This window comes from Nannospalax galili, unplaced genomic scaffold (genome assembly GCF_000622305.1).
Source record: "Nannospalax galili isolate Female #2095 unplaced genomic scaffold, S.galili_v1.0 scaffold455, whole genome shotgun sequence".
Taxonomy (NCBI): Eukaryota; Metazoa; Chordata; class Mammalia; order Rodentia; family Spalacidae; genus Nannospalax; species Nannospalax galili.
In genome coordinates, this window is record NW_008335815.1 from 681,974 (window position 1) to 697,341 (window position 15,368).

Here is a 15,368-nt window from a genome sequence, read left to right on the forward strand (position 1 = left end):
TTCAGCAGAAGACTGCCAAAAAGACCTGTGCTGCGGACCAGATTGTAAATGGAAAGAAGGTGTCAACTGTTCCTCTGGGCTTTGCTGTCATAAATGTGACTTTCTGCCTTCTGGACATGTGTGTAGACAGGAAGCAAATGAATGTGACCTTGCAGAGTACTGCAATGGGACCTCGGAATTCTGTCCGGAGGATTCTTACAAGCAAGATGGAACCCCTTGCAAATATGAAGGCCTGTGTTTCAGTAAGGGATGCAGATCCAGATACATGCAGTGCCAGAGCATTTTTGGACCTAATGCCAGGGAAGCTCCCCACCAATGCTATGATGTAGTGAATATGAAAGGCGATCAGTTTGGTAACTGTGGCATTACAGGTCCTTCTACGTATGAAATGTGTGCTAGGGCCAACACAATGTGTGGCAGGCTACAATGTACAAATGTTAAAAACATCCCTAATTTGCCAGATCACACTCTGGTAATGGCCACCTATCTGAAGTTGGATGATCTCATGTGCTGGGGCACAGGCTATCACTCAGCCATGATACCCCAAGGGATACCAGACATAGGTGTGATCAACGACGGCACCTTCTGTGGTCAAAACCAAGTGTGTTTTAACAAGAGTTGCATTGATAGTTCAGCCCTGAAATATGATTGCTTGCCTGACAAGTGCAATGGCCGAGGTGTCTGCAACAATAATAAAAACTGCCACTGCATGTATGGCTGGGAACCCCCATTCTGTAAGGACATAGGATTTGGAGGGAGCATCAATAGTGGACCCCCAGGACCACAAACAGAGGAAGAGACACCCTCATCAGTTCAGGTCGCATATCTTATGCTAATACGCATTATCTTATTTGTCATCTCAGTGGTTATTGTGTTTTTCAGGCAACTGATGGTAAACATAGCAAGGCACACACGCAAACCACCACCACACAGATCCAGCACAAAGACTGTCACAAAATAGAAAATGTAACCAGACAATCCTGTCATTAAATATCATTAGCTATTCAACGTGCTTATCATTTATTCAAATGATTATTTTTCCCCAGAACTATTTAACATAAATTTCCCATGCATTAAAATCGGTAAAAGAAGTATTCTTGTTTTGGAAACAAATCAGTGCACAAATCCCAGGGAAGCCCCGTAAGATTCATTTGTCCTTCAGTTTGGGATCAAGTGTTGGGTAAAGACACCCTAACGGCATCTCCGAACACTGGCTTGGAATACGTTCACTTTCACGTAGTGATGATGTTTTTCAAAGTACAACCCTGTCTTAGAATCCTGGTAAAAGAGGGCCAGTCTGTCTCTGCCTTTGCTTCTTTCAGCCTGTTCAATGTCGGCGTCGGCACCTGTTCCCCTTGCTGTATAATACTTGGTGACAACACATTTTATAAATAAAAAGCATGTGTTACAAAGGTGACCCCTTCAGTGAGGATTTTCTCTATCATAGTCTCTCTGGTCACTGCAGCTGTGCAACTGTATGGAATCTGACTTGGTGTTTGGGGCAACCCCAGATGGATCCACCACACTGACCTGTCATAACACCTGCACCACTGCACTGTTTAGAGAAAAACCCTTAGCAGTGTCAGGAACACGACTATCAACACAATTTTATGTTTGGTATATATGCTTTCATGGGCAGGTTTTTGTGAAAATGTGACGAGGGACACCTGGCCCCGGGTATGCTGCATCCCTAAGTACAACACAGAGAGAGAAGAGTGCTTTCACTCCTAAGGTCCTCCCAATCTCTGCTTCCAAACTCTCCCCTGTCCACAGTACCTGGCATAAGAGAAAAGGAGGGCTAAGTGATTTCCCACATAGGAGAAGAGGAAGATTAAGTGATTTCCCACAAGTAATCATCATTGCCACATCTATGTCCAGGGAAAGGCTCATCCCTCCACACCTGGGTCGGGCCAAGTTCTTGTTCAAGACTGGGTCTTCCTGAAGTTCTCATTGAGACAGTACTGTAAGCCCCTGTACCCTGCCCCAGTCTCCTGCTCCTTAGCCACACAGTTTTAACAAAAGACAAAAGCAGGGCAGACACAATGAATGCTGGTCTAGTCTGTCTACACTGCCTTGGGTTTGTTTTTACTCAGAGGAAAAAAATGAGATAACCTGGGTTTTGTGATGTTCATAATTCCATTTATTCAGCTTGGTCATGACCATGCAATTGTCCTAAAATGTTAAGAACACTGAGTCATGGCTGATACTGATAATGATGGACAATGTTACTGAGAGTTCACTATGTGCCACTCTAAAGACTTTCATGAGTATTATTGTGTATTCTGCTGATAATGACTGACAGGTTTTTAAATAGAAACCCAGTCATAGTGAGGTTAAAGAACCGACACAGGTTTATATAGTAACAAAAATAATATTACTTGGAGAAATTTTATAAAATAATTCTGAAATGAAGCTTAGAAAAGACTTACTAAGGAACCTTAAGGTTATGTGTACATTAGGAAATGGTTTATACTTTTCACAGTGTGATAGAACATATATAACAATATTTGCTATCTTAACCATTTTTTATGTGCAATTTCTGTGGTGGTAAGTACATTTTCACCTTTGTGCAAATGCTCTCCAGACACTTCTCATTTTGCGACATTAACACCATATGTCCATTAAACAAGTGCCCCATTCCTTCTTCCACCATCTCCTGGTGTTCTGCTTCTGTCTGAATTCATTGCTATTTGAAAACCCTCATAGAAGTACAGTCTCATGGTGTTTTCCTTGGGGGACTGACTTCACTTAGCACAATGTCTTCAGGGTTCATCTGTGTTGTTTTTTGTTGATAAGAGGAAAAGTCTGGAAGGTGCTATATTTAATTACAAAGGCTGGAGGATGGAGGAAGAGTTAATAAGTTAGCAGCTAACAGGCCAAACCAGCAGAAGACTATCCTACATTCTCCACAGGTATGTTAAAGCCATGGTTCAGACCCTCCCACGTGGCTGACTGATAGGTGCCATTGATTCCTGTTACGATCTTAACAAAGACAAATTAACGAACATGTCTTCCTGTGGACTTCCCTCCTAGGCCAAGATTTGCCCTGCAGTGTGATCCCACCTCTCTAGCTACAGTCAATGTGGCTTCACTGCAAACAGCTTACTCCACACTTCTCATCTCCAGACTTCTCCTATGAAAACGCTCTTGGCTTGTAGGCATGGAAGACAGTTTTCTAGCCTGACTGCGAAGATACCAGAAATGTGCCTTGGTTCCTAGTCCTTTCTGGCTAGCATCAGTGACTCAATAAACCCTTTTATTCCAGAGATCTCTCAGTGTAAGAGTTTTGATTTAACTATCTGTCAGTATTTCCTTCTTTCATAGACTGGACAGTATTTCAGTATATTTAGACACTGTATATTCGTCACCATTCAGCTTGTTTCCACCTTTAGTCTATTCTGAGTAATGGTACTAAGCACATGGGCACAGAAATGTTTGCCTGGGGAACATATTTGAAAGTAGACTTGTTAAATCTTATGATAATTATGCTTTAAATTATTTTTGGAATTTATGCCTTACTGTTTCCATAGCATGTGGATACCTTGTGCATTTCAATTAGCATTGCCCAGGAGCTCCAATTCCTTTTTGAAAATCAGAGAGAGAGAGAGAGAGAGAGAGAGAGAGAGAGACAGACAGACAGACAGACAGACAGACAGAAACCATGGTGTATATATGAAGGTCAGAAGGAGGACAGCATTTCACCTTGTTTGGCATAGGGTCTCTTGTTCACTGCTGAGTGTGCCAGGCTAACTGGCCTGGGAGCTTCCCAAGATTCTCCTGTCTCTGTATCCCATTTTGTCATAGGAGTCCTGGGATTACAAATGTATGCTACCAAGTCCACCTTTAATGTGAGTTCTGGATCTCTGAACTCAGGTCCTGACTCTTGGATGGCAAACACTTGACCCACTGAGCCATCTCCCAAAGGGTCCTAATTTCTGTGCATCCTTCCCAGCACTAGAAATTTCTGACTCTTAAAAAATAGTCTCCCTCAACCGGCTATTGTTTTAAAATGATGGCCAAATGTGTTTTCTCCCCCTATCTAGAAGCCTTTGAGAGGGAACTGACACTGATTCTAACAACTCCAACAGCTATCAAAATACCTGAAAGCAAATCCTGAATCCATTACTCTGGAGTCCAGCCTTGGAAGACAAAAGAAAAATGAGGAACCCAACAGAGGGATGCTTTTGGACGTGCTCATCAAGAAATCCAAATGGACTCTCAAATGAACATTTGAAAACTGCCCTGTTTTGACTTTTTTTTCTGGTTCCCTGTCTGGAACTTGTAATGCTAATTACTCTTCTCTTTACTTCTCCTTCACATCTCCTATTCACCAGTCAAGGACTTTCTTTTTCCCCTACAGACAAGAGCTATGTAATTTGGGAGTCTTTTAGATAGACCCACTGAAGGGGTACCCTAATTGCCTCACCCTGCACCCCTGTTCAGCATGGAAGAAGCCAGAGCAGTCTGTATCCCAATTCCCTATCTGCAAGTTGGGTAACCTCTTCAGAGGATGGTGTGATAAAAATAGGAGGTAGGAATTGGCTAGGTAGTTGGGGAAAAAAGACCCCAAAGAAAAATAGCCAGTTTCTTGGCTAAAACTCACAATGTCCTTGGGCCTCTTAGCAACATACTCTGTTCCAAAAAAAAATACTCCATTCTAAAGGCCAAAAAACTCGAAAATATTTGGGAGCTTTTCAGAGGGGGGAATGTTAGAGTAGCCAAAAGCCCCATAAAAAGACCCATTAAAAAAAAGAAGAAAGAGTACATGAAGTTATTAGAAAAAAAGTGATGGGGAGATATGAGAGGAGTCAGAGGGGAGGGAGTTGGCATGGATTTGATCAAAACACCTTATATGCTTATATCCCTGTATGAAATTCTCAAATTATAAAAAAATAGCTTCTCTATGAATGTGAGGTAGTGTCTCATTACAGCTTTCAGTTACATATCGCCTAATGATTAGGGATGTTGATCATCTCTTTATATATTTGCTGGCTATTTCTGTATTTTCAATGGAAAAATGTGTTTCCCAAACACTTGCCCATTGTTTGTTTTAAACTGGTATTTTTCAAGAACCAATTAATGGTTTCTTTAGCTTCTCGTGATTGCTCTTCTACTTTATAGTCTCCTTATCGCTGCTCCAGTCTTCATCCTGTCCGTCTATCTGCTGCTTTTGATCTAGTTTACTCTTTTTTTCTACCCTCTTAAGATTTTGAGATTTTCTTTCATTTAGTGTGTTTATAGCTAAAATTTCCTTATGAGTGATACTTACAGTACATTAATAAGCTTTGATAGTTGTTATTCACATTTTCATTTGTTTCAAGATATTTTCAATTACCCTTGCAATTCATTCTTTAGTATAATTGACTATTTAAGGATGTGTTGCTTAACTTTCCTGGATCTGTGAAGTTTACAGTTACCATCTGTTGTTGATTTCTAGTTTCAGTTCATTGTGATTGTAAAAAGGTATGCTGTGTGATTTCAGTCATTTAAATTTTGTTAAGATCTGTTTTGTCATTTGTTCTAGAGAATATTCTATCTAAAATTAGTTTTCTAATCTGTGGGATAGGAAATTCTATATACATTTGTTAAGACCATTAACAATTCATCTGTAGTGGTGCTGAAGTCATGTGCTTTATTACTGATATTCTGTCTGGCTGTTGCAACCATTTTTGAAAGTACAGTATTGCTGGGCATGGTAGCGCATACCTTTAGTCCCAGCACTTGGGAGGCAGAGGCCTGTGGATCTCTGTGAGACTGCGGCCAGCCTGGTTTATCCAGCAGATTCCAGGCTAGCTGGGGCTACAGTAGGGAGACCCTGTCTCAAAATACAAACAAACTAATAAACGAAAGTACAGTATTGATGTTTGTTGCTATTATCGTAAAGCTACCAATTTCTCCCTTTAATTCTGTTTGTTATGTAAGTACTTATTATATCTTCTTAATGAATTAAGTCTTTACTCAATATACAGAATCCTTCTCTGTCTCTTAGAAAGGTTTTACTTAAAGACTGTTTTGTTTAATGTAGACAGCTAAGTATGCTCTCACTTGCTATTATTTGAGTGGATTACCTTTTTTATCCTAAGATTTTTAATGTTAATTTCTCATAGATAGCTATATTAATTACTCTTCTGTTGCTGTGATAAAACACCATGACAAAGGCAACATATAGAAGAGTTTATTTGGCTTAGGGTTCCAGAGGGACAGTCCATAATGGTAGGGAAGCCTGGTGGCAGGATGAGGCTGGAGCGGAACGCTGAGTGCTGAATGTGTCTCAAAGGCTTTGGTCTGTTGTGTTTTCATGTTCATTCAATTCTACAAGTTTTTATTTCCTTCTTGATTTCTCCTATGAGCCAATTTTCACTCAGTAATATGTTGTTTAACATTCATGAGTTTGCGTACTTTCTCCCATTTTTACTGTTGTTGATATCTAGCTTTATTCCTTTGTGGCCAGATAGAATACAAGATGATATTTCAATTTTTGTAAATTTGTGGAGACTTGCTTTGTGTCCTAATATGTGGTCAATTTTGAAAAAAGTTTCATGGGCTACTGAGAAGAAAGTGTGTTCTTTTGTGTTTGGGTGAAATGTTCTGTAGATGTCTATAAAGTCCATTTGATTTATTGTGTCATCTAACTCCAGGGCTTCTCTGTTTAGTTTTTGCCTGATTGACCTGTCTATTGGTGACATGGACTACTGAAGTCACCCACTATCAAGGCGTTAGACTCAATGTGAGATTTTAGAGCTAATAAAGTTTCTTTTATGAAATTGGATGCCCCTGTGTGAGGTGCATATACGTTTAGGATTACAATTTCTTCTTGGTGGATTTTTCCTTTCATGAGTATGAAATGACCTTCCTTGTCTCTTCTGGCTAGTTTTAGTTTAAAGTCTATTTTGTTGGCTATTAGAATAGCTATACTTGCTTGTTTCTCAGCTCCATTTGCTTCGGGTATCCTTTTTCATCCTTTACCCTAAGATAGTATTCATTATTGTTGGTGAGGCACATTTCTTAGAGGCACCAAATTAATGGATTCTGTTTTCCAATCCAATTGGTTAGTTTGTGTCTTTTTACTTGGAACTTGGAGCTATGTACTGTTTCCTTAGACCTCCTTTGGTTGACTGTTCTGGGATAATTTATTCTTTGTGCCCTCTTGAGGGTGTTTAATCTTCTCTTCTGACTGAAGTATAAGTATTCCATCAAGTATTCTCTGTAGAGCTGATTTGTGGACATAAAATTCCTTAAATTGTTTTTAATATATTTGTTTTTTTGTGACAGGGTCTCCCTACAGCCCCAGCTGTCCTGGAACTCACTATGTAGGCCAGGCTGGCCTTGAACTCACAGAGATCTGCCTGCCTCTGCTTCCTGAGCGCTGGGATTAAAGGTGCTCGTCACCATGCCTGGCCCTTAAATCTGTTTTTGTCATGGAAAGTTTTTCTTTCTCTTTCAATTACAACAGACAGTTTTGCTGGATATAGTAGTCTGGACTAGAATCTGTGTTCTTTCATGACTTGTATGACATTGCTCCATTCCTTCTGGCCTTCATACCCTCCATTAAACAGTCAGCTGTTATTCCGATGGGCCTGCTTTTGTATGTGACTTGACCTTTCTTTCTCACAGTTTTCAATATCTTTTCTTTGTTCTGCACATTTAGTGTGATGTGGGGAGTTTCTTTTCTGGTGCGGTCTTCTTGGTATTCTGTATACTTTTTGTACCTTGATAGGTATCTCTTTCCCTAGGTTTGGGAAATTTTCTTCTATGACTTTATTAAAAATACTTTCTGCACCTTTGATCTGGGTTTCTTCTTCTATGCCTGTGATTCATAGGTTTGTTCTTTTTACAGTGTCCCAGAGGTCTTGCATATTCCATTCTTGGATTATTGTAGATTTAATCTTTTCTTTGACTGATTCATTTCTCCAAGTTTGTCTAATAAAATAGACTGGAAAATTGAGCTGGTCTGAGTGCAGGGGATCAGGACACAGTGGGCATGTTTGGACTAAGAGGGTAGTCCAGAGATCTGGGACTAAAATAGCAAAAGCAAGCCTGTACCCAAGGCTAGAAAGTAGACAGGGTGGGGGTGGGGAGACTGGTGTTGCTCAGGCTGCAGGGGAATCAAGGTGCAGTGGGTGTGATCACTGACTTTCCATCTCCTGATTTAGGGTTTGGCTTGTTCTTTTTCCAGAACTTTAAGGCGTATTATTGTTGCTCATTTGAGAGTGCTCTGATTACTCAATGTAGGCACTTAGAGCCATAAACACCCTTCTTAGAGCTGCTTTCATTGTATCCCAAAGATTTTGAGATACTGTGTTTTCATTTTCGTTCAGTTCTAGGAATGTTTTTATTTCCTTCTTGATTTCTTCAATGCCCCATTCATTGTCTAGTAATGTGCTGTTTAATCTCCATGAGTTTGTGAATGTTCTAGGATTTCTCTTGCCATTCATTATAGTCTCATTTCCATTGCCATCAGACTGAATACAAAAAATTATTTCCATTTTCATTTCATTTTTCCAATATCTATTAAGATTTGCTTTGTGTCTTAAAATATGATCTCTTTTAGAGAAAGTTCTATGGATTGCTGAGAAAAATGAGTATTCTTCAGTGTTTAGATAGACTATTCTGTAGATGCCTGTTAAGGCCATTTGATCTAAGATGCAATTTAATTTAGATATAGATTTATTTTTTGTTGGGATGACATGTCAGTTGGTGTGAGTGAACTGAATGTACTTCTTCTCAGGGCCTATATGTTTAGAATAGTAATGTCCTCTGGGTGAGTTGTTCCCTTAATTAGTACAAAGCACTCTTGTTTATCTTTTTTCCTCAGTTTTGGTGTGAAGTTTAGCTTGTCAGTTAGTAGAGCCTTGACATCTACTTGTTTCCTAGGCCCATTGCTTGGAACACCTTTTTCCAGCCTCTTACCCTATGGTAGTACTTGTCTTTTGTGGTGAGATGCATTTCTGGAGATAATGACTAGGCAGCTCCTGGTTTTGATCCAATCTGTTAGTCTGTTAGTCTGTGTCTTTTGATTGGGGAATTGAGACCATTAACCTAATTGAGATAATCGACATTCAGAGTTATGACTGAAGATTGTATGTTGAGTCCTGTCATTTTTTAAAATTTTATTGATTTGTATGTGTGTGTGTGTGTGTGTGTGTATTTCATACAGAACATCCCAAGCAATTTTATTTATCTTTATACCCACATCCCAAATGGCCCCCTCTCATAGTCCCTTCCCCCACACTGCAGCCCATATACTCTGTCATCCCTGTTACTGTCCACTGTATTGTCAGTGCCCCCAGTTGTTCCCCAGTGCAAGTCCATCTGCTGAGTCTAGTCAGCCTATCTAGAGTCCCTTGTTTAAGGAAGATCAGCTCTTCCTCATCTAGCAGCAATCAGTTGCCAACATTCCTTTAGATAAGATTGGGGTCTGCTGTTCATTTTCCCAGTTCTATGCTGGATTACTGTCTAGGAGTCTCCTGGGCCACCCTGGCCAACAACTCAAAGGAAGGTATCTCCTGTCTGGCATTGTTTCTTGTTATGTAGCCTTTAGCTATGCATATGGACTCTTAAAGAAATATACTGATCACCTTAATCTTTGGTTAAACTTTCCTTTTGGGTGCTTAAGACCACACAGTTGGCCCAAATAAACCAATTTATTTTTACTCTTAAGGTCACTTGAGGATCTGTTCCTCAGGGGTCACATGGGCTTGGGAGGAGCCCCTGGCTCCTTTCTTTTACCAGTTCCATGTATGTGAAGATAAGTGAAAGGTCCTGCTCAACCATGGCTGGCTTCACTTGGAAGCATGGAGGAAATGTTTCCTCTGACTTGACCCTCCTCTTTAGATTGGACCTTTGGTTCAAGTCCAGTGCATGAGGTCTCCATGGCTTCCCTAAAAAAGAGGACAGATGACTCACCACAGTTACAGGACATTTTGAGAGATGCTCCATAGTCCCTTGGAGCTTAGTCAACATTGGAGGGCAAGGAGCAAAAACTGTCCTTTAAGTCCCTCTGACCAAATTAGTATAGGCCTCAAAGTATGTCTGTTAAACATCCAAGAAGGTACTTTTTAATTACCATGTGCTATGTAGATAAAGCTTGGGCAAAAACCAAATGTTCTCAGACAAACCTTGACTAGACATATATTTTCTTTCTTAAACTAGTTAACTAAAGTATGACCTTAGAAATTTTAAGCCTTATGTGCATATTATTTTTGTATCATTCTTTCTATATCATAACAAACCTACACAGACCTTTATCACTTGCTTAGGCTTTCTCATTTTTTCTGTCTATTTTGGAAAACATCTCCATTCCCATATCCTTTCAACATTTTTTACATCCTCATTTTCTTTTTTAATTATGAGGCATAATAACATTAAGAAATAAACTTTCCATCTGTTGTGAGAATTCTTTTCCAGAGAATACTAAGCAATGCTTATCCCTTTTAAGGTTCTAGTGTCAAACCAATGTTTAATTAAAGTTTTTCTGGAAAAGCAATGAATTTACTGAGCTTACTTACAGAGATGACTGAGGGGTTGCTGATGTGTATGAGTGACCTGGGGGTATGCACACTGGAAAGCCTTTATCTAGCATGGATCAAGCCTTCTCTTCCTAGCCTTCCCCAGATTGTATACTTTAGCCCTCCCCAAGTCCAGGAGACATGTGTGCTTAGGGCCAAAATACATACAGTTGGCTGGGAAGAGTAGCTGGATATTCCAGTGAGGGTCCAATGACCTTGCTTGGCTCTTCTTTAATGAATGAGCACAACTGTCAACAATCCCAATTGTGACGATGTTTAATAAGCAGGCATAGTTAAAGTCGTGATGATGGTAGTTATTTCATGCAGAAGAGACTGCTGTACAGCATCATCTTATTAAAAGAACATGGTATTTAAAAGAATTTGGTGCTAGGATCCACAAATGAGGGTGAACATACGTCTTTTATTTTTCTGAGTCTATGTTACTTCACTTAGTATAACGGATTCTTAGATCCATCCATTTACCTGCAAATTTCATTATTTCATCTTTCCTTGCTGATGAATAGAACTCCATTGTATAAATATACCACATTTTTCTTAAACACTCGTCAGTTGAAGGGCACTTAGGTTGCTTCCATCTCTTAGCTATTGTGAAAAGAGCAGCAACAAACATGGTTGTACAAATGTCTCTACAAGAGAATGAGTCCTTTGGGTATATGCCAAGGAGTAATATAGCTGGGCCATTTGGTAGGTTCATTTTTAGTTTTTTTAAGAGTTCTCCACACTGTTTTCCATAGGGGTTGAACAAGTTTGCAATCCCACCAGCAGTGAATAAGCAGTCCCCTTTCTCCACATCCTTTCCAGGATTTGGTATCATTTGTTCTCTTGATCCTAACCAATCTGATTGGGGTAAGGTGAAACCTTAGTGTGGTTTAAATTTGCATTCCCCTAATTACTAAGGATATTGAACACTTTTTAAGATGTTTCTTACCCATCTTTATTTCTTCCTTTAAACCTCTGTCAAATGTGTTACTGGTGAAGATTTTTTTTTCCACTCTGTGGGTTTTCTCCTTACTTTTTTGATTGTTTCTTTTGCTGTACAGAACCTTTTTAGTTTAATGAGGTCCCACTTGTTGATTGCTGACCTTAATTCTTGAGCAACTTTTGTCTGATTTAGAAAATCCTTTCCTACACCTATAAGTTACTGCCAATATTTTCTTCTAATAGTTTCAGGGTTTACAGTTTCACATTGAGGTGTTTAATCCATTTGGAGTTGACTTATGTGCAAGGTGAAAGATAAGGATCTAGCTTCATTCTTTTACAGGTGGAGACCCAGTTTTTCTAGCACCATTTGTTGAAAATGCTGTCTTGGCACCTTTGTCAAATATGAGGTGGCTGAAATTGCATGTACTTGGGTTTGGGTCTTCAGTGATGTTCCACTGTGTGTGTGTTCAATATGTGTCTATTTTTGTGCTAGTACCACAGTGTTTTTATGACTATAGCTCTGTAATATACGTTGAGATCTGGTATAGTAATCCCCCCAGCGTTGCTCTTTGTGCTCAGGGTGGCTTTAGCTATCTGGGGTCTTTTGTGCCTCCATATGAATTTAAGGATGTTTTTTCTAATTCTATGAAGTATGTCATGGGGATTTTGATTGGGGTTGCATTGAATCTATATATTGCTTTTGGTAGGATGGTCATTTTCACAATATTAATTCTTCCAATCATCTTTGGTGTCTTTGGTCATGTTTCTTGCAAGATATTTTATTATTTTTGCAGCTATTTTGAATGGAAACAGTTCCCTGTACTCTTTCTCCAATTGCTTGTTATTGGTCTATAGAAAGGCTACTGATTTTTGTAGATTGATTTTATAACCTGCCACTATACTGAAAATGTTGATCAGCTCTAGGAGTTTTCTAGTGAAACTTTGGGAATCTCTTAGGTGTAGTATCATATTGTCTGCAAAAGGGGATAATTTGACCTCTTTTTTTTTTTTTCCAATTAGTACTCCTTTAATTTCCTTCTCTCCTCTTATTGCTCTGGCAAGAGTTTTAAGTACTATGCTAAAAAGGAGTGGAGATAATGAACATCCTTGTCTGGTTCCTGATTTTAACGGGAATGCTTCCATTTTTTTCTCCATTTAGAATGATGTTGGCTTTGGGTTTGTTGTATATAGCTTTAATTATGTTGAGGTATGTTTCCTCCTGTAAATTCCATTTAGAACTTTTATCATGAATGTATGCTGAATTTTGTCAAAAGCCTTTTCTGCATCTGTTGAGATAACAATATGGTTTTTGTCTTTGAGTCAGTTTATATGATTAATGATGTTTTTTGACTTACATATATTGAACTATCCCTGCATCTCTGGAATAAAGCCGATTTGATCATGGTGAATGATCTTTTTGATGTACATCTGTATACAGTTTGCCAGTATTTTGTTGAGAATTTTTGCATCTATATTCACTAAGGATATGGTCTATAGTTTTCTTTTTTGTTTGTGTCCTTGCCTGGTTTGGGTACTAGAGTGATGCTGGCTTCATAGAAGGAATTTGGGAGTTCTCTCTCTGTTTCTATCATTTTGAATAATTTAAGTAGTATCGGTTGGAGGTCTTCTTTAAATGCCTGGTGGAATTCTCCTGTGAGATAAGAAAGCATGGCCTTGGTCAATCCCACGTGGTCTAACTGTAACAGGCTATTTTACTCCACTCCATCACTTCTTCCCATGAATTCCCATCACTAGTTCACATGATTTTAGATGTCTATCCATTTCTTTTAGATTTTCAAATTTAGTAGAGCATAGGTTTTTAAAATACTCCCTTATAATGTTCTGGATCTTTTGGGTGTCTGTTGTGATGGTTCCCCTTTCATCTCTGATTTTGTTGATTTGGAGGTTCTCTTTGTTTCTTTTGGTTAACTGGATTAGTGGTCTGTCAATCCCATTTATCTTTTCCAAGAACCAGCTCTTGGATTTGTTGATTCTTTGTATTGTTTTCTTTGATTCAGTTTCATTGATTTCTGCCCTGATTTTTGTTATTTCTTCTTGTCTGCAGGGTTTGGGTTTTGTTTGCTGTTGCTTTTCGAGAGGCGCTTAGGGCTCTAAACTTCTCTCTTAAGACTGCTTTTAAAGTGTCCCAGAGGTTGTGTTGTGTTGTATTGTACTTTTTGTTGAATTCCAGGGTTTCTTTCATTTCTTTCTTAATTTCTCCTTTGACCCACTCATTGTTTAGGAGTGTGTTGTTTAATTGCCATGAGTTCTTGTAGTGACTAGGGCTTCTTCCAGTGTTGATTTTGAGCTTTATTGCATGTGGTCTGATAGAATGCATGGAATTATTTCAATATTTTTTGTATTTGTTGAGGTTTGCTTTGTGTCCCAGTATGTGGTCAGTTTTTGAAAAGGTTCCATGCAGTGCTGAGTAGAAAGTGTATTCTTTGGTGCTTGGGTGGAATATTCGAAAGATGTCTGTTAGGTCCATTTGATGTATGGTATCATTTAATTCAGATGTCTCTCTGTTCATTCTTTGTCCAGTTGACCTGTCTAATGGAAACAGTGGGGTGTTGAAGTCCCTTACTATTACTGAGTTGGGGTTAATCTGTGTCTTGAAGTCCTGTAGTGGTGTTTTTATGAAGTTGGGCGCATCAGACTTTGGAGCATATATGTTCAGGATTATATCTTCTTGGTTAATTGTTCCTTTTATCAGAACGAAGTGACCCTCCTTATCGCTTCTGATTAATTTTACGTTGAAGTCTATTTTGTCAGATATTAGAATTGCAACCCCTGTTTGTTTCTTAGGGCCATTTGCTTGGAATATCCTTTTCCATCCTTTCACCTTAAGGTAGTGACTGTCCTTGAAGATGAGATAGGTTTCTTGCAGAGAGCAAAAAGATGCGTTTTGTTTCTTAATCCATTCACTTAGCCTGTATCTTGTGACTGGAGAGTTCAGTCCATTGATATTTAAAGTTGTTATTGAAAGATATGTATTGGTTGGCATCACTTTGATTGCTGTTTGTGTTCTCTGTCTAATTTTGTGTTATGCTTTTATTTATTTTCTTTTGTTGCTCCTAGGGTATAGCTGTTCCCTTCTCTGTTATTTGTATTGCTACAAGCATTCTTTGAAGGGTTGGTTTTTTTGGACATGTATTCTTTCAGGCTATTCGTGTCATGGAAGATTTTTCTTTCCCCTTCAACTATTATAAACATTTTTGCTAGGTAGAGTATTCTGGGCTTGTGTCTATTGTCATGTAGAACTGGAAATACCTTGTCTAGGCTCTTCTGACTTTCCTTGTTTGCACTGATCAGTCAGCTGTAATTCTGATGGGCTTTCCTTTGTATGTGACTTGTTGTTTTTCTTTTGCTGCTTTCAGTATTCTCTCTTTGTTCTATACATTTTGTGTTTTTACTATGATATGCCATGGGGAGTTTCTTTTCTGGTCCTGTCCATTTGGTGTTCTATGTGCTTCCTGAATTTGTATGGGGATGCCTTTCCTTTATTTTGGGAAATTCTCTTCTGCAATTCTGTTTAAGATCTGGTTGATACCATGAACCTGAAATTCTTCTCCTTCCTCTATGCCTATGATCTGTAGATTTGGTCTTTTCATGGTGTCCCACATCTCTTGAATATTCCATTCCTGTGTTTTTTTAATTTTCCATAATCTTTTCTTGAGTGGTCTAATTCTTCAACTTTATCCTCCAGTGTTGATATTATGTTTTCCATTTCATTCATTCTAGAGGTGAGGCTTTCCCTTGTTGTTTCAAGTTGACTTATTGAGTTTTGCACTTCCTTCTTCATTTCTGCCTGAGTTTTCTTCAATGTCTATCTTTTTTGTGATTTTCATTCAGAAGTTTATCCCTTTTTTTTTTTTTTTTTTTTTTTTTTTTTTTTTTTTTTGGGAGGGTTTTCCTCTT

At 38.8% G+C, this 15,368-nt stretch overlaps 1 protein-coding gene and 1 pseudogene across 1 annotated transcript in view; one reads left to right on the forward strand and one right to left on the reverse strand.

Moving 5' to 3' along the window:
- The window catches only part of LOC103732012 (disintegrin and metalloproteinase domain-containing protein 30-like), a 7,350-nt gene extending 6,389 nt beyond the window's left edge, over positions 1-961 (forward strand). Inside the window, exon 2 of the mRNA XM_008830535.1 lies at positions 6-961. Within this exon, the coding sequence (XP_008828757.1) occupies positions 6-961 (956 nt within the window). The remainder of the gene's footprint in view (positions 1-5) is intronic.
- Positions 962-1,191: 230 nt separating this feature from the next.
- Positions 1,192-15,368, reverse strand: part of LOC103732013 — a 52,012-nt pseudogene continuing 37,835 nt past the window's right edge.